The following is a 22797-nucleotide window of genomic DNA, read 5'->3' as shown; positions in this document are numbered from 1 at the left end:
CCGGGTGTTGAAGGCAGTCTTCCACTCGTCTCCAGCGCGAATTCGGATCAAATTATAGGCTCCGTGTAAATCTAGTTTGGAGAAAATTCGGGCTCCTCTCAGTCGGTCGAAGAGTTCAGGAATCAGCGGTAGGGGATACCTATTCTTGACTGTGATGGCATTCAGACCTCGGTAGTCTATACATGGCCGAAGGGATCCATCTTTCTTCCGAACGAAGAAAAAACCGGCTCCAGCTGGAGAAGAGGACTTCCGGATGAAACCCTTGGCTAAATTCTCTCGGATGTATTCTGACATGGCTAAGGTCTCTGCCGGAGATAACGGATAGGTTCTTCCCTTGGGAAGGGTAGATCCAGGAATTAACTTGATAGGGCAGTCATAGGCTCGGTGTGGAGGAAGAGACTCCGCCTCCTTTTTATCAAAGACATCGGCAAACGAGAGATAGGCAGAGGGAAGACTAGGAAGATTGACGGGTGCTTGGGGAAGACCTGGACGGGAGACGGACAGCAGACAACGTTCATGACAACCATGACCCCAGCGGAGTATCTCTCCAGAGCGCCAATCAAGAACTGGCTTGTGCGACCTGAGCCAGGGTAGACCCAAGAGCAGAGCGTGAGAAAGATTAGGCAGAACATAAAATGCTATCCTCTCCTGGTGTAGAGCTCCAATCTGCATGTCCAACTCGAGAGTGACCATCTTGATGGAAACAGATAGGGGTCTGCCATCCACTGCAGAAATAAAACGCGGAGTCTTAAGAGTAACCACAGGTATCCAAAATTTGTTCACCTCCTCCTGCCGAATGAAATTACCAGCGGCACCCGAGTCCACATACGCCTCCACAGACCTACGCTCAAGACCTACAGAAATCAAAGCTGAAATAGTTAGGGGTAGAGAGGAATTTGAATCACCTAGGAAGGCCTCTCTTACCTGGCCTAGGTGGAGGAGTTTCCCGGCCTCTCTGGACAGGAACGCAGGAAATGATTTACCCCTCCGCAATAAAGACACAAGCCCTGCGCCAACCTCTCCCTGCGACGCTGCTCCGACAACCTAACTTGATCCACCTGCATAGGTTCAGGAGCGGAAGAAGCAGAGGACTTGACCGAGGAGGAACCAGGCACCCAATTAGTCCTAAAGGATCTCCTCTCCCTGACTAATTCTCGAGAGCGCTCCTGGAAACGTAAATCAATATGTGTGGCCAGGGATATAAGGTCCTCCAGGATAGTAGGGGTATCCTGACCTGCGAGCTCATCCTTAATCTTGGACGAGAGCCCTCTCCAAAAAATCCCTACCAGTGCCTCGTTATTCCACCCAAGCTCAGGAGAAAGTGTCCGGAAGCGGATGGCGTGTTGTCCAACAGTAAGGTTCCCCTGTTGAAGATTAAAGAGGGATTCAGTGGTAGATGCCACCCGACCTGGCTCATCAAAGACCTTACGAAATGTGTCCAGAAAAATCTGTATACTGGCAACTACCGGGTCATCCCGCTCCCATAAGGGCTTAACCCAGGACAGAGCCTCTCCCTCGAGATGGGACACAATAAAGGCCACCTTAGCACGATCAGAGGGATATTGCTGAGGTAGGAGCTCGAAGTGTAGACGGCACTGGTTCAAAAAACCCCGACACAATTTGGGATCGCCGCTGTATCGAGGGGGTTTTCCCAAACGAGGAGGAGGATCTCGATGAGAGGCAGAAGCAGTGGCGGCAGACTGAAGAGAGTGAAGGCGGTCGTCGACCGATGCCATGTAAGTAAGAATATGGGACTGGGTATCTCGCTGCTGTGCGAGCTCCTGCTGGAGTCCCACCAGCAGAGGGGCGTCACCAGGATCCGAAGTCTGTAGGGCGGTTAAACGAGAGTCCATAGACTTCATAACAGACATAATACGGGTCTGATTCTCCCGTAAGAACAACAACTCCTTCTGGGTTGCTGCGGAGGCACCAGCGGGGTCCATGGCCTGATTGTACTGTGACAATCTGACTGCACTCTGATGTAATCTGAGCGCAGTCCTATAGTGACCGTGAGGACGGAAGACTGAGACAATCTGACTGCACTCTGATGAAATCTGAGCGCAGTCCTATAGTGACCGTGAGGACGGAAGAACCGGACAGAGAGTGGACCCTCTGGGTCACGGTACTGATACACCCAGGGGCGAGCGAACCAGAGATGACAACCCCTATACAGGGATAGTTGGGGAGCAGGCCCGAGGGGAACAATACCGCAACAGCTGGCACCAAGAGGGACGGCTCTGGAAAGGACAGAAGGGAAGGACAGAAGTGGAGGAGAAATCCTGGGAATGAAAGTAACAGGGAGAGGGGAGGAAGGGATGAACCAAGGGAGACAGGCTGGGAAAACGGAGGGAAGACAGGAGGAGAATGAGCCTGAGAAAACGGACCAGACTGGAGCAGAAAAGGATCTGAACCAGACAGGGCCAAACGAAGGTACAAACTGCACACAACAATCAGGCACCTCCATTATGGAGGCGAGGCCTGATATAGCCCAAAGAAGTACCTGATTGGAGGAGACAAAAGCAGGGAGGGTTCGAAATGGTTAACTGGAGGAAGAAGTGCACGCCCGCGTCCTAAGGCGCATGTGTGGAGCAGGTACAGGACGGGAGGGAAGAGGGGCGCGCACCCCACGCCGAAATCCCCGAGCAGCAGGAAGAGGAAACGGGGAACCGGCGCGACACTGAGAGCGGCGAGGAGAAATGGAGAGAGCGGGACTGATAGGAGAAGCGGCCGCAGCGTCAGAGGAGGCCGGTATGACAGTGATAGAGACAATTTTGTTTACTTTTCTACTGTTCTGCTACCCAAACCAAACTTTCTAAAAAGTTTGGGTCATAGACCAGAACCCGAAAATACACTGGTCCACCAATCCTTACTCATCACTAGTTCTCCTTCTCCTTCTCAAAATTATTAATCAGACCTGTCCTTCAGCCTCCTCCAACAGAATAATAACTTACCTATTTTCAGTGTTTTTCAATTGGAGGAGGCCGAGAAGCAGGTCTGGTAACATGTTCCTCCATGTGAAGATTATCAGAATTTGGTGGATGTCAAAGACATACGGATGGATCAAAGCTGATTTATCATTTAGCCTAAAAATGGGTATATGGTAAAATGGGACATTCCTAGGCAGGACTTTAACACAATGTTGACAAGTATAAACATGGTGCTATTGATAATGCAGATATAATAATTGTTGAATCTGTCTTGGACTGACCATTGGGTAACACAAAAAATGTGCAAAATTATTGATAACATTTTCAGACAGAGTTTTTTGATGATTTATGTGAACTTAAAGGGAATCTGTCACCACATTTGACCTAACTAAACTATTAATATGGACCAACACGTTATAGAATGTAGATAAAAGTCCTCCCTGTGTGTCTCATATCAGATGTGTTGTTGCTGAGAAATCCCAAGCCCAAGGGATGTCTTCCTATACCTCCTCTCGCCACTTAGAGGGCACCTGTCAACCCCTGAAACACTATTTACCTGCATGAAAAGTGATAATGTGCAGGTAAATAGCATTTATATCTTGTGTAGCTGGCTTACTGGAGCAGCAGCTACAGTGTGAAAATTAAGTTATATCGTCCCTGCAGCTGCTCGCTTCCAGTATCATGGTGGTGCAGGAAGTGGTTATAGTCACCACTTACTACACAGTTAGCGATGCTGTTATCACTCCCTTGAACTTTGATTGACAGTCTGCTCTGCAGAGTGTATACAGCGTGTGTGCAAAGCAAGATGTCATTCAAAGTGTTGGGGAGTGATTACAGCTACGCTCACTGTAACTGCTCCCTGCATTTCTGGAGGTAACAGGTTTTAGATAGATAGATATTGTGATGCAGAGACCCATGTTACAGCTAGGGGGCGCTGTATGTGCTCCTCAGGATATGCATGGAGGCGTAACTGTAATGGTGATCATGTCCGGCATGATTCTAAATGGCCAGTATGTGTCGCAGAGGGAGTCTGCGCTGTAAGCCAGTGATGTTGTTGTTCTGAGACCTCTAGTCCCACAAGTATTTGTGTAGTTTGTAAAGGGAGGCTTGCAGGGTTCGTTGCAGAGCTGGGCTGGTCTGACTAACCACACACACCTCCCACCCAAGGGAAGTGTTGCAGATATATAATGTGACCATGGTGGTCACATGATGGAGAGAGTGTGAAGGTCCTGAAGGCTTGTGTGTTGGGAGATCCTGGGAGTAAGATCAGATCCCTGAATCGTGCACTGAGATTACTTGGATCTGAAGGCCTGTGTTGGAAGTCCTGGGAGTAGGACTATCTGGAAGAGCACATGGGAAGGCTTGAATGCAGAGTCTGTGATGGCACTGCATTGGGGAAGCTACAGCCCGTCTGAGGATCTGGACTGTCAGGTGGCCTGGTGAGCAAGGCATTGTTCGGGGAAGGTGATCCCAGTTTGGCAGCTTCCCTGGTAGAGAGAGTACTGACAGGAGTCAGCATGTGGAGCAGGAGCTCCTGGAAGGTAACCCAGAGTATGGGGAACCGTGTGCACTGACAGGGGGTCAGTTAATGAACTGTGTGGTCACCCATGGTAATTGGAGGGAGTAAGGTCCAGCATGTGTAGTGCCTGCAACCTAATGTTGTGTGTTGGTGCCTGTTGTGTTCCATGGACATTAATCAACTGCAATCTCATGTCATCTAATGCTGTGTGAATAGAGACATTAATACAGCGCACGGACAACACTGGGAACTACTCAGGGGAGGACTGGCGGGTGTAGTGTCTGAACCGTGAGTTAATGCCGCATACTATAAAGTGCTGTGGAGTATGTGATAAGCCTGTGATATATAACATGGCCTCAGGTAGTTTATGAGTGGAAAATAAACCAAATAGACTGTTTAAAGTGGAAAGTGTCCCTGTGTGCCTTAAATCTCGCAGCCAAGTGAGTGTCCCCCAATACAGTCAGTAAGCGCTATCTCACATTATACATATAATATATACACAGTATATAATTTTATTTTATTATACAACACAGTTGCTGCTATACCAGGACTAGATAATAAGTACATACTGTTCTGAACAATAACACTATAAAAATATTACTAATATTACCACTGATTGAGAGCCAGCTTCCTGCAGTTAGACAATAGGGTAACAGTTGTCAATCTGTCATGAGTGACATCTGTCATCTGTCGACAGAGGAGAGCAGAAGAAAAAAAGCCGCTCTATCTATGCAACATCAACGGAAGCAAAAGAATTGCAGCCATCAATGGTTTATAACTGCTATGTGCCTACAGAGATTGGCGCCAGACAGAACAGGTAAATGCTCTGTGCAAACCCCAGGATTGAAAATGTTTGGCTCACAGGACAAAATGAGTTAATTTTCTCACATTAGCCATGCTTTCAATAAGGCAGCATTCTAATGTTATTTACCTGCTGATTAGCCCAATATCTACAATAGCATTCTCCATGGTGACACATTTCCTTTAAGTATTTGCATACTTTTTTAGCACTAACTAGGGCTAAGGTTAGGGTTATTACTAGGGCTAGGGTTATGACTGGGGATAGGGTTATGGTTATGTCTAGGGCTAGGGTTATGACTAGGGCTAGGGTTATGACTATTGCTAGGGTTAGGGTTATGACTAGGGCTAGGGTTAGGGTTATGACTAGGGATCGGGTTAGGGTTATGACTAGGGCTAGGGTTATGACTAGGGCTAGGGTTAGGGTTATGACTAGGGCTAGGGTTAGGGTTATGACTAGGGCTAGGGTTAGGGTTATGACTAGGGCTAGGGTTATGACTAGGGCTAGGGTTAGGGTTATGACTAGGGATCGGGTTAGGGTTATGACTAGGGCTAGGGTTATGACTAGGGCTAGGGTTAGGGTTATGACTAGGGCTAGGGTTAGGGTTATGACTAGGGCTAGGGTTAGGGTTATGACTAGGGCTAGGGTTAGGGTTATGACTAGGGCTAGGGCTAGGGTTATGACTAGGGCTAGGGTTAGGGTTATGACTAGGGATCGGGTTAGGGTTATGACTAGGGCTAGGGTTAGGGTTATGACTAGGGATCGGGTTAGGGTTATGACTAGGGATCGGGTTAGGGTTATGACTAGGGCTAGGGCTAGGGTTATGACTAGGGCTAGGGTTAGGGTTATGACTAGGGCTAGGGCTAGGGTTATGACTAGGGATCGGGTTAGGGTTATGACTAGGGATTGGGTTAGGGTTATGACTAGGGTTAGGCTTATGATTAGTGCTAGGTTTGGAGTTATACCAGTGCTTGTACCACATAGGTTGGTATCAGTACCATAAATAGGACAATATGGCTTGTGTTCAGAAGAAGAGTAAAGATATTGCATCAAAGACCCATGTCTCGTTCTTCTACCTACATTGAAGCCAATGTTTTTCAGTCGTCTTCGTCAATTACATAATTGATAAATCAGTCAATAACTTTATGTTTGAAATTTATTTGAGAATGGGAGCGGTTCTATTTTGACCAGGCGTGAGGAACATTGGTCCACCCTGCCTGGAATCATGTCCTGTTCTTCTTTAAACACCACATTATCACTCCTCAGCCGCCAGGACGCAGTGTGCCAACATCCCATACTGTGAGAGGCGGAACGTGCCAGCGAGCCCACACTTCCTGGACAATATGTGATTCTGATTCCCACATCCCGCAGAATTGTCAGCCAACCTTCCTGTTCTGTGTCCTCTTTTATTCTTTCATCTGAGGAAAACCTATAATTTATTGAATTTTGTTTTTTGAATGTCCAGAATCAACGTGTCCGCCAATTAACTCCTCGCTTGTCTTACTTTGTAATATTTTCAGTAAACCTTTTGATATCAGTTTTTGGGACAGTAATGTTGGAGATATAATGGTTGGAGATTACACCATCCACAATAGAAAAAAAGACTATAAAAATAAAGTAACGATTTCGGAATACATAGAATAATGATGCGATAATTTTACGCCCTTTCCTTCCCCTTTCTGCTTGCAATTGATGGACAGACATATGTCTATTTCCAATCATACTTCTAACTTCTTGCCAAACAACAAACTCAGCTCTGTTTCTTGTGCATTTTAAAATCCTTAAAAAAATATGTATGTATTAATCTGGAAAATTAAAGGCAATCCTAAAATCAGTACTAACAGCAGATCAGCCAAATATTTCACCTGCCTGCAATGACAACGGAGGTCTTGCAAATGGTGAGTGTAAGGTACATTAAAAGACATTAATAAGTTATAATACAATTATTAATGGCATTTTCCCTTTAAATAATTATACGGCCCTTCACCCCCTTCGCCCTTTAAGTGATTTTACTAGAATCGGATGCAGACATTGACCCATCTAGGTGACATCCATAGGCCATGTCGATGATAACAGTTGGGGGGTCACGCGGATACCACTATTGCTACCACTTTGTCACAGATGAGACCAGAGAGATCATGTAGATCCCAACGCTATCACCAGTTTGTCAGCGATTCCACTCCGGGAAAATGGGCCAAACTCACAGCGAACTATGTCTTTCAGAATGAGCAGAAACAGAGACCCAAAATTTCATTTTTAGCTCAGTGCTACGCCCACATACCTCCCCTTGATGATGTGTAGGCTGATTGTGGGATGTATTAGATCTTTCAGAATTTTATTTGATCCCTAAGTGACAGGATATTGTTGCCCCTGGAGATCTCAGTCAATTGATATTGTCATCATGTTTATTATCGCAATTTTATCTTTGTTTGGAGATGTATCTTGTCCTGCATAGCATCATCCATCGGACTGTTATTAAGTTGGAGGGGTTAGAATGGCCTTACAGTGGTGTGAGTAAATGCTTTATAATATATACCGCCCATAAATATCGGATCAATGCCCAAAACTCCAATATTCATATCTGGACACCTGAGACAGACTGTCTAACCACAATCGTCCAGTTTTTCTTTTAACAGATAAAGATTTATTTTACTTTATTTTTGCCTCTAGAACAGGGCTCCCCAACCAGTAGCTCGAGAGCCACCTGTGGCTCGCGGTCCCATGAAATGTGGCTCGCGACTGTCTGCCAGCTTGATGCATTAGGTCCAGGTCTAGCAAATAGGTATGAAGACCACATATGGATATGGATGCACATTTACTGGTCTTAGGGGTTTTGAGATGTTTTAGGTATGGTACGCTGGAGGTTTGTACTACCTGTTAGAGGAGGTGCTCAAAGCTGGATGTGACAGTGTGTTGGGAGAATACTGAATGGAGGTATTGTGGGAACCCCTGGATCTCAGTGTATGGCTCTGGAGTGATTTCTGTGGAAAAGCTTTGGTTATCATTATACCTGTAATGGGGGCTTTGGTTGACACTACTTTTGAAGGGGGTGGGAGCTGGATGTGGCTCGCAACCCTCTCTCAGTGCTGAATGTGGCTCGCGACCCTCTCTCTAAGCTGAATGTGGCTCTCAAGGTCAGAAAGGTTGGGGACCACTGCTCTAGAATATACAAATCTTACACTTTGTGTCACTTTCCCAGCAAATTTCCTTGGGGGAGTTACCTGGTCCCGGGGCCCCTACTTCTATGGAGATAGACATGTAATCTCTCACTCGCATTTCCCTTGTTTTAATTAGTTTCTCTGTTTGTGTTAAATGTGAGGGGAACATGTCCCTTCCCTGGAGATATCTGTATGAATTCTAATTTTTCTCTATGACTGACATGAGATAATTAGGAATATGGACCGAGGTGGCCCAGTTGGGACAACCCCTTTGACTATTTAAAATAAAGGGCCAGAATAAACTAAAAAGTCGGTATGCCCTCATGACTGGAGTTGGTAAGATGAAGTGTGATGACTGTAGCATGGGAGGCAGTATTGTAGGTTGGAAAAGATCAGTGTGAATGGTAAAAAAAGGGTGAGAACCTATCCATTATTGGTAAGAAAGGAAGTTAGGAGAAGCCTTCAACCTCTTTCTTTCGTTATAGCAACTGCATTTTCTAGTGACCGGAGGTGGCACACCTTTTTTTTGCTGTAATTATGTTTTGGTGACAATGGAATTAAAGGGGTCCTTGGAGCTGATAAATTAGTGATGCGAGAATCATTGGGTTTATGGTTCCGTCAGTTATGGAGTCAAGTCTTGGGGCTCTGATGGAGTCGTATTCCTAGGAGCTGTTAGAGCAATTAGTCAACCACACACAGTGGTTCTACAGATCATTACAGTTGTGTCCGATATCAGAGATCAGATACGATGTGACTGTCACGATACAACACATTATTGTGGCCTGTTAGCAAAACCTTTGACAGACTGCAATTCACATCACCTAAAGACACATATAACAGAAATATCTCCTGACAGATTATCACAAAAATTGCAATTTAAAAAAAAAAATGTTTAAAGTTGGTCAGTGGTTATCTGACGTCACGCATATTTTTAGTTGCGTGAAAAAGTATAACAAATGCTGCAGTTAAGCAAAGTTAGAGTCATGGATGTACCGAGGGAAATAGAATATCGTAAGTTGGTCTGTATTGCCATTTAGTGAGACCCGCATTTTTTTTTAATCATTTCGGTTCATGGAACTGTAGGATTTTGAATTTGAATTTTGGTGGTACGAGCTGTAATTATTATTATTTAAAGGGCTTATGACTTTTTGATCGCATTTTTCCAATTTTTATTGAGAGGAATTTTTCTTAATCAGTTTATCACATGGGTTAAATAATTGTACATTCTGAAAGATTAGACCTTCATGAACAAGGTGTAAGGACTGGCGGAACGCACCAAATAATAATTAGAGATGATATAAGGTGCATTCGTAGTCTGGGGTCCACCGTGCGGCTAAGACACCTGCTGCTTGGTAATGGTAAACTATATGGCGGTATAATGAGAACACACACGGGTTAGCTTCACCCGGTATGAAGGAAACGAACCCTGTTACCGCACAGAGAGCGCAAGCAAGGCGACACAGAACTCTGCCCATTAGACTCAGGGTAAGAGTCCCTCTAGATCTCCTGCGCTCGACACCGCTACTGCGGTGCCAGGGAATCAACTAAACTAAACATTTACCACACAAGAGTGCGTGCAGCGCCGCTCTGGCGGACGCCACTAACCACCCTAACTAGGGCCAGGAAAGCGCACTATCTGCGCACGATGCCGCTCTGGCAGTCGCTGCTAACTAGATTAAGTATCTTGTGCTAATGTGCAGGATGGCACTATCAGGCGCTAGGTAGCTATATCATTCGCGAGCAGACAACAACTCTAGGGACGGGAATGATTAGGAGCTTTCATCCATCGACAGGCATTCATCCACACACACAAGTTTACACTATCGCATGGCCGAGCGGCCATGCAAACCTTTTATAGTGGTAGCGCTCTGGGACCTTCCTGATGGTCCAATAGCAGCCGCAACAGGACTTGAGCATGTAACCCCCGACCTCCAATGGGAGGTCGTCCCGTGGGCATGCTCAGTATGGGAAAAGCAGGACTTAGTCCTTGAAATGCCTGCTCACTGCTTATCAGTGCTGGCTACAAAGACAGAGCCTGGAAAGGCAGCAGTAGCCAAGCGCACAGTATCAGCTTGAGCCAGACGCTGGGACCCATGTCTCTGCTGAGCAGGCTCCACTGCGGCTGGAGGAGAATAGGAGACCGCAGCGGAGATGGTTCGAGATTCCCCCTGTGCAGCAGCAGGAACTCGACACCCAACACATGGGGATGCCAAATATGTTTTGTTTCTTATTTCTTTTTTCTTTCTATCAAATTGGAAAAGTGGAAAGATTTAAAATTTTGGATTATATATATATATATATATATATATATGTATATATACAGGTCCTTCTCAAAAAATTAGCATATAGTGTTAAATTTCATTATTTACCATAATGTAATGATTACAATTAAACTTTCATATATTATAGATTCATTATCCACCAACTGAAATTTGTCACGTCTTTTATTGTTTTAATACTGATGATTTTGGCATACAACTCCTGGTAACCCAAAAAACCTGTCTCAATAAATTAGCATATTTCACCCATCCAATCAAATAAAAGTGTTTTTTAATAACAAACAAAAAAACCAACAAATAATAATGTTCAGTTATGCACTCAATACTTGGTCGGGAATCCTTTGGCAGAAATGACTGCTTCAATGCGGCGTGGCATAGAGGCAATCAGCCTGTGACACTGCTGAGATGTTATGGAGGCCCAGGATGCTTCAATAGCGGCCTTAAGCTCATCCAGAGTGTTGGGTCTTGCGTCTCTCAACTTTCTCTTCACAATATCCCACAGATTCTCTATGGGGTTCAGGTCAGGAGAGTTGGCAGGCCAATTGAGCACAGTAATACCATGGTTAGTAAACCATTTACCAGTGGTTTTGGCACTGTGAGCAGGTGCCAGGTCGTGCTGAAAAATGAAATCTTCATCTCCATAAAGCATTTCAGCCGATGGAAGCATGAAGTGCTCCAAAATCTCCTGATAGCTAGCTGCATTGACCCTGCCCTTGATGAAACACAGTGGACCAACACCAGCAGCTGACATGGCACCCCACACCATCACTGACTGTCGGTACTTGACACTGGACTTCAGGCATTTTGGCATTTCCTTCTCCCCAGTCTTCCTCCAGACTCTGGCACCTTGATTTCCGAATGACATGCAAAATTTGCTTTCATCAGAAAAAAGTACTTGGGACCACTTAGCAACAGTCCAGTGCTGCTTCTCTGTAGCCCAGGTCAGGCGCCTCTGCCGCTGTTTATGGTTCAAAAGTGGCTTTACCTGGGGAATGCGGCACCTGTAGCCCATTTCCTGCACACGCCTGTGCACGGTGGCTCTGGATGTTTCCACACCAGACTCAGTCCACTGCTTCCTCAGGTTCCCCAAGGTCTGGAATCGGTCCTTCTCCACAATCTTCCTCAGGGTCCGGTCTCCTCTTCTTGTTGTACAGCGTTTTCTGCCACATTGTTTCCTTCCAACAGACTTACCATTGAGGTGCCTTGATACAGCACTCTGGGAACAGCCTATTTGTTGAGAAATTTCTTTCTGGGTCTTACCCTCTTGCTTGAGGGTGTCAATGATGGCCTTCTTGACATCTGTCAGGTCGCTAGTCTTACCCATGATGGGGGTTTTGAGTAATGAACCAGGCAGGGAGTTTATAAAAGCCTCAGGTATCTTTTGCATGTGTTTAGAGTTAATTAGTTGATTCAGAAGATTAGGGTAATAGGTCGTTTAGAGAACCTTTTCTTGATATGCTAATTTATTGAGACAGGTTTTTTGGGTTATCAGGAGTTGTATGCCAAAATCATCAGTATTAAAACAATAAAAGACCTGACAAATTTCAGTTGGTGGATAATGAATCTATAATATATGAAAGTTTAATTGTAATCATTACATTATGGTAAATAATGAAATTTAACACTATATGCTAATTTTTTGAGAAGGACCTGTATATATACACACACACTATATTATATATATATATATATATATATATATATATATATATATATATATATATATATATATATATATATATACTGTTTACATTTATCTTTTTTCCTTTTTGGGGAACTTCAACTTGCAATATTAGTTTAGCAGTATAATATAAAATTCATGATTTCATTGTGGCATGTTGGGACCCTACAGTAGGTCTAAAGCTGCCATGTCCTCACCATTGGGATTTGGGAAAGGATCGATGGGTGACCATCCCCATCTAACAGCCTAAATAAAGGTAGCAGAATCTAAAGGGATAAACAGCACTGATTGGAGCTAGCTCCATACAGGGCAGGTACCAGCACCTGCCTTTAACAGCAGCGAGCGTAGCTAGTAAGTACATTTTGAGATTTGATTTGCGATTACCCCCCCAAAAATTGATAACTCGACCAGAACCATTACCCAAACTGCTTAAGAGTCATAAAATGGGCTAATGTCATTTTTCATAGCCTCGCAGGCTTTCCCATAATGCCCTGCAGCTATGACATTTAGCGGATTATCACACCTCGAACAGTGGTAGTCAGTACCTGGGCCATCACAGCTCAGCAGTTGCCAGTGGAGCACAGTTTGTATGCCAGAGTCATTTTCCATCTCCATTGTCACTGGGTAAGTCTCTCCTGTAGAGTGTAAGCTTTTATGGTCAGCAGGGTCCTCTCTCTCCTGTAGAGTGTAAGCTCTTATTGTCAGTGGGGTCCTCTCTCTCCTGTAGAATATGAGCTCTTATGGTCAATGGGGTCCTCTCTCTCCTGTAGAGTGTAAACTTTTATGGTCAGTGGGGTCCTCTCTCTCCTGTAGAGTGTAAGCTCTTATGGTCAATGGGGTCCTCTCTCTCCTGTAGAGTGTAAGCTCTTATGGTCAGCAGGGTCCTCGCTCTCCTGTAGAGTGTAAGCTCTTATGGTCAGCGGGGTCCTCTCTCTCCTGTAGAGTGTAAACTTTTATGGTCAGTGGGGTCCTCTCTCTCCTGTAGAGTGTAAACTTTTATGGTCAGTGGGGTCCTCTCTCTCCTGTAGAGTGTAAGCTCTTATGGTCAATGGGGTCCTCTCTCTCCTGTAGAGTGTAAGCTCTTATGGTCAGCAGGGTCCTCGCTCTCCTGTAGAGTGTAAGCTCTTATGGTCAGCGGGGTCCTCTCTCTCCTGTAGAGTGTAAACTTTTATGGTCAGTGGGGTCCTCTCTCTCCTGTAGAGTGTAAGCTCTTATGGTCAATGGGGTCCTCTCTCTCCTGTAGAGTGTAAGCTCTTATGGTCAGCAGGGTCCTCGCTCTCCTGTAGAGTGTAAGCTCTTATGGTCAGCGGGGTCCTCTCTCTCCTGTAGAGTGTAAACTATTATGGTCAGCGAGGTCCTCTCTCTCCTGTATAGTGTAAGCTCTTATAGTCAGTGGGGTCCTCTCTCTCTCCTGTAGAGTGTAAGCTCTTATGGTCAATGGGGTCCTCTCTCTCCTGTAGAGTGTAAGCTCTTATGGTCAGCGGGGTCCACTCTCTCTCCTGTAGAGTGTAAGCTCTTATGGTCAGTGGGGTCCTCTCTCTACTGTAGAGTATAAGCTCTTATGGTCAGCAGGGTCCTCTCTCTCTACTGTAGAGTGTAAGCTCTTATGGTCAGCAGGGTCCTCTCTCTCCTGTACAGTGTAAGCTCTTATGGTCAGTGGGGTCCTCTCTCTCTCCTGTACAATGTAGGCTCTTATGGTCAGTGGGGTCCTCTCTCTCCTGTAGATTGTAAGCTCTTATGGTCAGTGGGGTCATCTCTCTACTGTAGAGTATAAGCTCTTATGGTCAGTGGGGTCCTCTCTCTCCTGTAGATTGTAAGCTCTTATGGTCAGTGGGGTCCTCTCTCTACTGTAGAGTATAAGCTCTTATGGTCAGTGGGGTCCTCTCTCTCCTGTAGATTGTAAGCTCTTATGGTCAGCGGGATCCTCTCTCTCCTGTAGAGTGTAAGCTCTTATGGTCAGCGGGGTCCTCTCTCTTTCCTGTAGAGTGTAAGCTCTTATGGTCAGTGGGGTCCTCTCTCTCCTGTACAGTGTAAGCTCTTATGGTCAGTGGGGTCCTCTCTCTCCTGTAGATTGTAAGCTCTTATGGTCAGTGGGGTCCTCTCTCTCCTGTAGAGTGCAAGCTCTTATGGTCAATGGGGTCCTCTCTCTCTCTCCTGTAGAGTGTAAGCTCTTATGGTCAGTGGGATCCTCCCTCTCCTGTAGAGTGTAAGCTCTTATGGTCAGTGGGGTCCTCTCTATCCTGTAGAGTGTAAGCTCTTATGGTCAGCGGGGTCCTCTCTCTCCTGTAGAGTGTAAGCTCTTATGGTCAGCGGGGTCCTCTCTCTCTCTCCTGTAGAGTGTAAGCTCTTATGGTCAGTGGGGTCCTCTCTCTCCTGTAGAGTGTAAGCTCTTATGGTCAGCAGGGTCCTCTCTATCCTGTAGAGTGTAAGCTCTTATGGTCAGTGGGGTCCTCTCTCTCCTGTAGAGTGTAAGCTCTTATGGTCAGTGGGTTCCTCCCTCTCCTGTAGAGTGTAAGCTCTTATGGGCAATGGTGTCCTCTCTCCTGTAGAGTGTAAGCTCTAATGGTCAGTGCGGTCCTCTCTCTCCTGTACAGTGTAAGCTCTTATGATTAGTGATGTATTGTGATTTGTACAATTTTTTTTTGCCATAAATTGAATTTTTGGGGAAATACGACAAAGTTGGAAAATTTGAATTTCATAAGATCTGTTCATCTCTATATTTTACCTCACTTGGAATTGTTTTATCATTTTTCATTCCATTGAATGGGAAGGTGAATGGTGTCATTCTTTACTGCAACTCATTCCACAGAAAATAAGACTTCATACTGCTATGTCGACACAAAAGCTAAAAAAAATTGTGGCTCTTGGAAGGAGAGGTAAAAACGAAAGCTCAAAAACTTAAAAAAAAACAATCGCTGTAATGATTCAGACCGGGTTTTGACATGATCACTTATCCCGGTCTGATCATGTCAGGGGTTAACTTTTCTCAGTCTCAGTCTGGTCTCAGGTTTGCTATTTATCCCCATTGTGTTCGGCAGATCTTTTCAGTTATAGTTTTTGCCTAGTCCTGCTGTAGCTGACTCTGATTGCTCTGATTGATCCTGCTGCGTTTGCTGCCTGAATTCATGCCTCTGTTTTCCCCTGTTCCTATCTTGATTCAGTGTTTCCCTTTAGTGTGCAGACCTCCTGGTTTTGACTTGGCTTGTATTCTGACCTGTTTCTGTCCTTTGTCTTTTGGCTTATCTTCACCTGACCGTTACGGACCCACTGGCTTGTCTCTGACCGTGAGTTTGCTTATTCCTTTGGTACTGCGCTACAGTCTAGTATTTGACCCGGTTTGTTTGACTATTCTGCTGCCACCTGTGGTAGCCTCACTGCTGCACTGCAGATCAGCTCTGTTTAGGTGCAGTCCTGCTTCCTCTCTACTGCCATCTAGTCAAGCCTGCACCTACCTGCATTGCAGCAGCATGACATTATAACTGACCAAAAACAGACAGGTTTTTTTTTCTCTGCTTTCTATGGATCCGCTCCATACCTTGGTGGTCAAATAGCTAGTTTGACACAAATGAGGCAGGATCTGTCTGTGGAACATAGGGCCTTGGCCATGTCTCATAACCACCTGCAAAGAGACCTTTCTGACACAGTAAGATCTTTTCAGGGATCCTCTTCCAAGTCTGGTTGTAATAACTCTGACACTGTTGATGTTTCAATGAACTCTCCTGAACCACAACTTTTTTGAGATGTGTTGCTGCTATCAAGTTAATTTTTTTTTCACATTGACAAGGAAAATAGAAAAATGGCCAACGTTCACCTTCTGATCTGTGCTCTGTGTTCTGCTGTGAATAAAATATGGAGATTTCCAGGTCATTGCATTCTTGTTTTCTTTCCATTATGTACAGCATCTCAACTTTTTGGGGGGAATTGGAGTTGTAATTACAGCATCAGTCATACCAATGAAGCGGAGGCCAGGGGGGGGTAGTCGTGGTTGAGAGTGGCAGCGCTGGCACACACTGGCCCTCCGCTCTATTAACACTTGGTAATTCACTCACTTGCAAGTCAGGGTCCATTTCCCACTGCCGGGAGTCCTTTTCCTTTAATACCACGCAATGACAGTCAGAGTCAAAATTCATCTTCAGCAAAACAATTTTACTCAGCTCGTCCAGTTTAGTTTTAGAACTGGCACAAGATTCGTCGCAGAATATCACCATTCCGTTCTCTGTGCTGTCCCTTACTCCTCCAGGAATTTTGCAGGGCCGTACTGTCGCCTTCAGTACCGCAGCTTCCTGACTGGTCAGACTAACCAGCTTCAGGGGTCCCCCGCCAGCTCCCCTCTATAGAGGTGAAGTAGAAGTATGGCTCCTCCATTCCTTGCTAGGTTGTGGACCCTGGACATTTAGGGTTGTTCCCACAAAAATAGCTGCTACCATCTTGATGCTGCCCTGTATTCCTCCACTGCTGTGTGACTGTAAAGGTACCTTCACACATAACGATATTGTTAACGATATCGTTGCTTTTTGTGACGTAGCAACGATATCGTTAATAAAATCGTTGTGTGACAGCGACCAACGATCAGGCCCCTGCTGGGAGATCGTTGGTCGCTGAAGAAAGTCCAGAACTTTATTTCGTCGCTGGATCTCCCGTGGACATCGCTGGATCGGCGTGTGTGACACCGATCCAGCGATGTCTTCACTGGTAACCAGGGTAAACATCGGGTAACTAAGCGCAGGGCCGCGCTTAGTAACCCGATGTTTACCCTGGTTACCTTCCTAAAAGTAAAAAAAAACAAACACTACATACTTACCTACCGCTGTCTGTCCTCCAGCGCTGCGCTCTGCACTCCTCCTGTACTGGCTGTGTGAGCGTCGGTCAGCCGGAAAGCAGAGCGGTGACGTCACCGCTCTGCTTTCCGGCCGCTGTGCTCACACAGCCAGTACAGGAGGAGTGCAGAGCGCAGCGCTGGAGGACAGACAGCGTTAGGTAAGTATGTACTGTTTGTTTTTTTTACTTTTAGGAAGGTAACCAGGGTAAACATCGGGTTACTAAGCGCGGCCCTGCGCTTAGTTACCCGATGTTTACCCTGGTTACCGGCATCGTTGGTCGCTGGAGAGCGGTCTGTGTGACAGCTCTCCAGCGACCAAACAGCGACGCTGCAGCGATCGACATCGTTGTCGGTATCGCTGCAGCGTCGCTAAATGTGAAGGGGCCTTAAGCCCCAGGCCCTGGATGGCTGGGCTCCCCTGCTTAAACGTTACGGGACACAACTCTCCTGTCCTGGCTCCCAGCCCTTACTGACTAACTCCAGGAAGCCCCCCAACTATCCCAGTTGGCCCCTCCTAACTCATTAAATCCTATTGGTCTAACCTACTCCTATCTTACTTTATTATGCCCTCCCCTAGTGGGCTAAATCTAAATCCTGCACTTTCCCTATGTCTGTTTAATGCAAGAATATATATATTTATACAATACATGACCCAACATGACAACATTATAAGACATATTAAATATACCAGCTTCTTAGGGACATAATCAAGGAGTGTGAGGCATGAACTAGCCTCCGTACCCCCTTACACTAACTCGGCCAGGGCCATTATCTAGTGCCTGTGCAGATTACCATTGCCCTTGCTTTCCAGAATTCGGCTTTGTGGTATTTATGATGAATCATTCCGTCTTCTCAGGATATGGTGGATGCACAATACAAGAAATTACCTCCTGGAATAACATATTTACCAGAAACACGTTCTTCAAATTTCTATCAAATTTACTTAAACTTTTTTCTTTTATATTTGTTTTTTTTTTTTTTTTCCATAATCAGGAAAACCATTGTGTTCTATCTTGTGAATAAAGAGTTCGTAAAAAAAAAAAATCCCCAAATGTTTAGATTACTTCACCCATGAGCCTATCGTAAAAATAGAACATTTCAGGTGCTTTCCTTCTAAAATAACAACATCTCTTATAGAAGTCAGTGTTTATGTCACAAAGGAGAACGCGATGATTCACAGTGTAGCATTGTGTCTAGCCTACGGACCGTCAGAGATTCCAGCGTTGGACATCTAAAGGCACAAGGTGCTACTCCAGCCTTAAAGGCAATGCGCACCCTTTTATCTAAACAGCTTTACAATGTTGTATTTCTGAACATATCTTTATGGCAGTCATCTTTATAGCTCCACATCCCTTGCATAGACATACAGTTGCGCTCAAAAGTTTACATACCCCGGCAGAATTTTTGCTTTCTTTGCCTTTTTTCAGAGAATATGAACGATAACACCCAAATTTTTTTCCACTCGTGGTTAGTGATTGGGTGAAGCCATTTATTGGCAAACTACTGTGTTTTCAGATCTATCGGTCTGTTGGCTTCTTGATTGCAGCTCCTCGGTCTCCAACGTTGGCACCGACAACAGCGGCACGTGATGTCTCGGAGTGGTCCTGGGTAGATGGGGGTCCAGTTCTTCAATGAGGGCAGAGCGTCTGTGTTGCACAAGTTGGGTAAGGGGTCGGTAAGATCTGACTCAGTCACCGGTGCTGAACTAAGGCGCGCACACGCAGCAGTAACGGGTCTCACGTATGATTCACTTCCCGGCACGGGGAACGTCTGGCAGGTAGTAGTCTGTCATCTGGGTACAGAGGACGTGATTCCTGGGAAGTCTGTAGGTGGGCATTTGCTCACGAGATACTGCGCTCTCCAGGCCTGCACCTCACCCTGCTGTGCACTCAGTCTTCCCGCCGAAATTACTGACTCTGTCCCTCTCGCAGCCCCTTTTATACCTGACCTGCCCCCTGACAAGTGCAAAGGTCGGTCCGGTCTAGAAAGCATTCCCCCGTGCAACAATGGTAACAGTCCTGATAGTTCCGGCATTGGTGCCAAAGAGGCATCCAAAGTCCGGATCATCCTCTTTCACCCGCACAGCAATACATGATGCTGGCCAATCATAGCCTGGCAGTATACTTCGGCGGTCAAGTCGCTGGCACATTAGCGTTCAAGTCACTTCTGCACCAGCTTTAAAATAGGACCCTGCATGTTTTGGGAGCAGAGGAAGGTGAGTAAAATTGTCTAATTTTTTTACATTTGTTGGACAAGAGCAGCAGAACAAGGACATTATTACCAGAAGAAGCCCAGGATGGGGAGGATTATACCAGGAAGTATCCCGTAATGGGAGGACATTATACCAGGAAGGGGCCTAGGATGGAAGACATTATACCAGGAAAGGTAGAAATTATATCAGGAAGGGACCCTGGTTGAAGGACATTATACCAGAAAAGGGAGAGATGATACCAGAAATGGGCCTATCATGGAGGACATTATACCAGGAAGGGGCCTAGGATGGAAGACATTATACCAGGAAAATGAAACATTATTCCAGGAAGGGACCCAGATTGAAGGACATTATAGCAGAAAAAGGAGACATGATACCAGGAGGGGACTAGCATGGAGAACATTATACCAAGAAAAGGAGACATTATACCAGGAAAGGTCCCAGATTGAAGGACATTATACCAGAAAAGAGAGACATTATATCAGGGAGGGGCACAGGATGGAGGACATTATACCTGAAAGGGGCGCAGGATGGAGGAAATTAGAACAGGAAAGGGCCTGGATGGAGGACATTAATATTACAGGAAGGAGCCAGGATTGGGGACATTATTACCGGATGTGGGACATTGTTACATGAGAGGGTGAACACAATGTGTCTTTACAGAATCTGGAATGCTACAAGGGCTCATATATCCAACGAACATGAATGAATACATAGTGGAAAAAGAATTTTACTAAGAGGGTCACATGCCAGCCCAAGTTGTAATGGAATATAGCTAGGCAAGATTAGTAAAAGAGCAGCATAAAAAGAGAATAAACTAATGATATTCACCCATATGATCCTCCTGCTGGGATGGCTCCAGCCCCGACGCGCGTTTCATCGCTAGCCTTCATCACCCAGTAAAATCAGTGATACATCACTGAAATAAGTGTATGTATCCCTATATCATGCTGCTCTCAAAAGGGGTAGAACGAACCCGCTGACAGATTCCCTTTAAAAATTTTGCACTGTTTGCTTTCTATAACCTCTGTGTTGCATTTTCTGTTGCTGGCTGCAAAAATGGGTTCACTGAGAATCTGTCAGTGAGTTTACTCTGATAGTCCAATGGGAGAGTTTTTAACTATTTTATCTGTTTTTATTTTTTGTTTTCCCGAGCTCCTTCTAAGCTGATTTATGGGTGCAAAAAACATCAACGTGGAATGTGCAGGGCAAAAAGAGAGTAGAAGCTGAAGAGTGCAATAGGTTTTAATGAAACCAAATTGTAAAAATTAAAAAAAAGTCATTGGCTAAGACAAAAGTGCATGAAAGATCAGTTATTTATGTATCTAATAAAATGGGTTTTTACCTAAACTAAATTAGTAAATGATTGTTATAAGGGCGGGCTAAGAATGGTGTAAATGGAGTTTTTTTGTGACAGACACCCTGTAGCTTTCCATTTAGGAAACAAAGAATTGAAAAAAGAGTCTGCGCAAAAGGTGTACAAAGATTTTAAAGATCTTGGGTCCCAAAATAAAAACTTTACAACTTGTCTCTCCATATTACAGGTGACATTGGTCAAAAAGGTGACACAGGTGTAACTGGAAAACTAGGAAAGGAAGGTCCCAAGGGTTTGAAGGGTAAGTAGCTGGTTTATTCTATTGTATAAATTTTATATATTTCTGGTAACTATTTTGTTGTCTTATTCCTACAATAAATATTTGTGCTGATTGATCAGAGAAAGTGACTGATACATTAACAGAGGACAAGAGTGTTGGTTTTGAGAAAGGCAGTGACCTATTTTCTCTGGTATACCTTATCTACCCTATCATTTCTTTATTGTTCATCCTAGAATCATTGAGGAAGGACTGGAAACCTACCTGCATAGCTCCCAAGTGCATATCCCAAAAAATCCTGCCTCCTCATGCACCTCCCTCCCATGGTCCAGATATAACAAAAGTAACAAGAAATGTCAATGTTCCTCCTTGCCAAGCATATTCTTGAAGGTCAAGATTTCCTTATTTAACAAACAAATAAAGCTGCACTCTTTAGCGCTATAACAGGAGAACATGAAATATATGACATTTGAATTGCATTAATACTCTAGAAAATAGGAAGAAATGAGAATACTTAGCTCATCAATTCGCCAATTCTTGTGTGCCCAACAGCCATGATAAGGTGATTCTCTTTGCTGAGAACCTAACCTAATGTAATTCCTCTCCTGGGCTGAAGCCTACATTTGTATCGGTAGATAGGATCCTGCTGTGATTAAAACCCCCAGAGGTTGAGGGGTTGAGTGCTCAGTCAGAGAGCCTATGTAGACAAATAACAAAACACTGACCAAACGGAAAAAAGGAAAACATAAAGGTTCCCAGCAGAGAGAAACGCCTTATCATGGCTGCTGGGCATACATCAATTGTCAAATGTATGCGCTAAGTATTCTTCTTTCTCCCTAGTTTCTAGAGCAGTAACGCAATGCATATATCATATATATCAGGTTATCATACTGCAGAACTACAGAGAGCAACTTTATTGATTGGTTGTGCAGAGAGATGGCTACTCTTAGTTTGCACCTGTACACACCTGTTTCTGTTTGGAAGTGATGGTCAGTGTTTGATCTTTATATATAGGCTCTCTGACCGAGCAAACCACCCTTCATTCTCTGGCAGGTTGTGACGATCTGACTGCACTCTGATGTAATCTAAGCGCAGTCCAATAGTGACCGTGAGAACGGAAGACTGAGACAATCTGACCGCACTCTGATGAAATCTGAGCGCAGTCCTATAGTGACCGTGAGGACGGAAGACTGTGACAATCTGACTGCACTCAGATGAAATCTGAGCGCAGTCCAATAGTGACCGTGAGGACGGAAGAACCGGACAGAGAGTGGACCCTCTGGGTCACGGTACTGATACACCCAGGGGCGAGCGAACCCGCGATGACAACCCCTATACAGGGATAGTTGGGGAGCAGGCCCGAGGGGAACAATACCGCAACAGCTGGCACCAAGAGGGACGGCTCTGGAAAGGACAGAAGGGAAGGACGGAAGTAGAGGAGAAATCCTGGGAATGAAAGTAAAAGGGAGAGGGGAGGAAGGGACGAACCAAGGGAGACAGGCTGGGAAAACGGAGGGAAGACAGGAGGAGAATGAGCCTGAGAAAACGGACCAGACTGGAGCAGAAAAGGATCTGAACCAGACAGGGCCAAACGAAGGTACAAACTGCACACAACAATCAGGCACCTCCATTATGGAGGCGAGGCCTGATATAGCCCAAAGAGGTACCTGATTGGAGGAGACAGGAGCAGGGAGGGTCAGAAATGGTTAACTGGAGGAAGAAGTGCACACCTGCGTCCTAAGGCGCATGTGTGGAGCAGGTACAGGACGGGAGGGAAGAGGGGCGCGCACCCCACGCCGAAATCCCCGAGC

General features: G+C 45.2%; 1 protein-coding gene across 1 annotated transcript in view; it reads left to right on the top strand.

Moving 5' to 3' along the window:
- Nucleotides 1–22797, top strand: part of COLEC10 (collectin subfamily member 10) — a 121173-nt gene that overhangs the window by 67181 nt on the left and 31195 nt on the right. The window contains exon 3 of the mRNA XM_069731827.1: nt 20939–21010. Coding sequence (XP_069587928.1) covers nt 20939–21010 — 72 coding nt within the window. The remainder of the gene's footprint in view (nt 1–20938; nt 21011–22797) is intronic.

Source organism: Ranitomeya imitator, chromosome 6, assembly GCF_032444005.1.
Source record: "Ranitomeya imitator isolate aRanImi1 chromosome 6, aRanImi1.pri, whole genome shotgun sequence".
In the NCBI taxonomy this organism is placed as follows: domain Eukaryota; kingdom Metazoa; phylum Chordata; class Amphibia; order Anura; family Dendrobatidae; genus Ranitomeya; species Ranitomeya imitator.
This window is presented reverse-complemented; position numbering and strand designations above follow the sequence as displayed.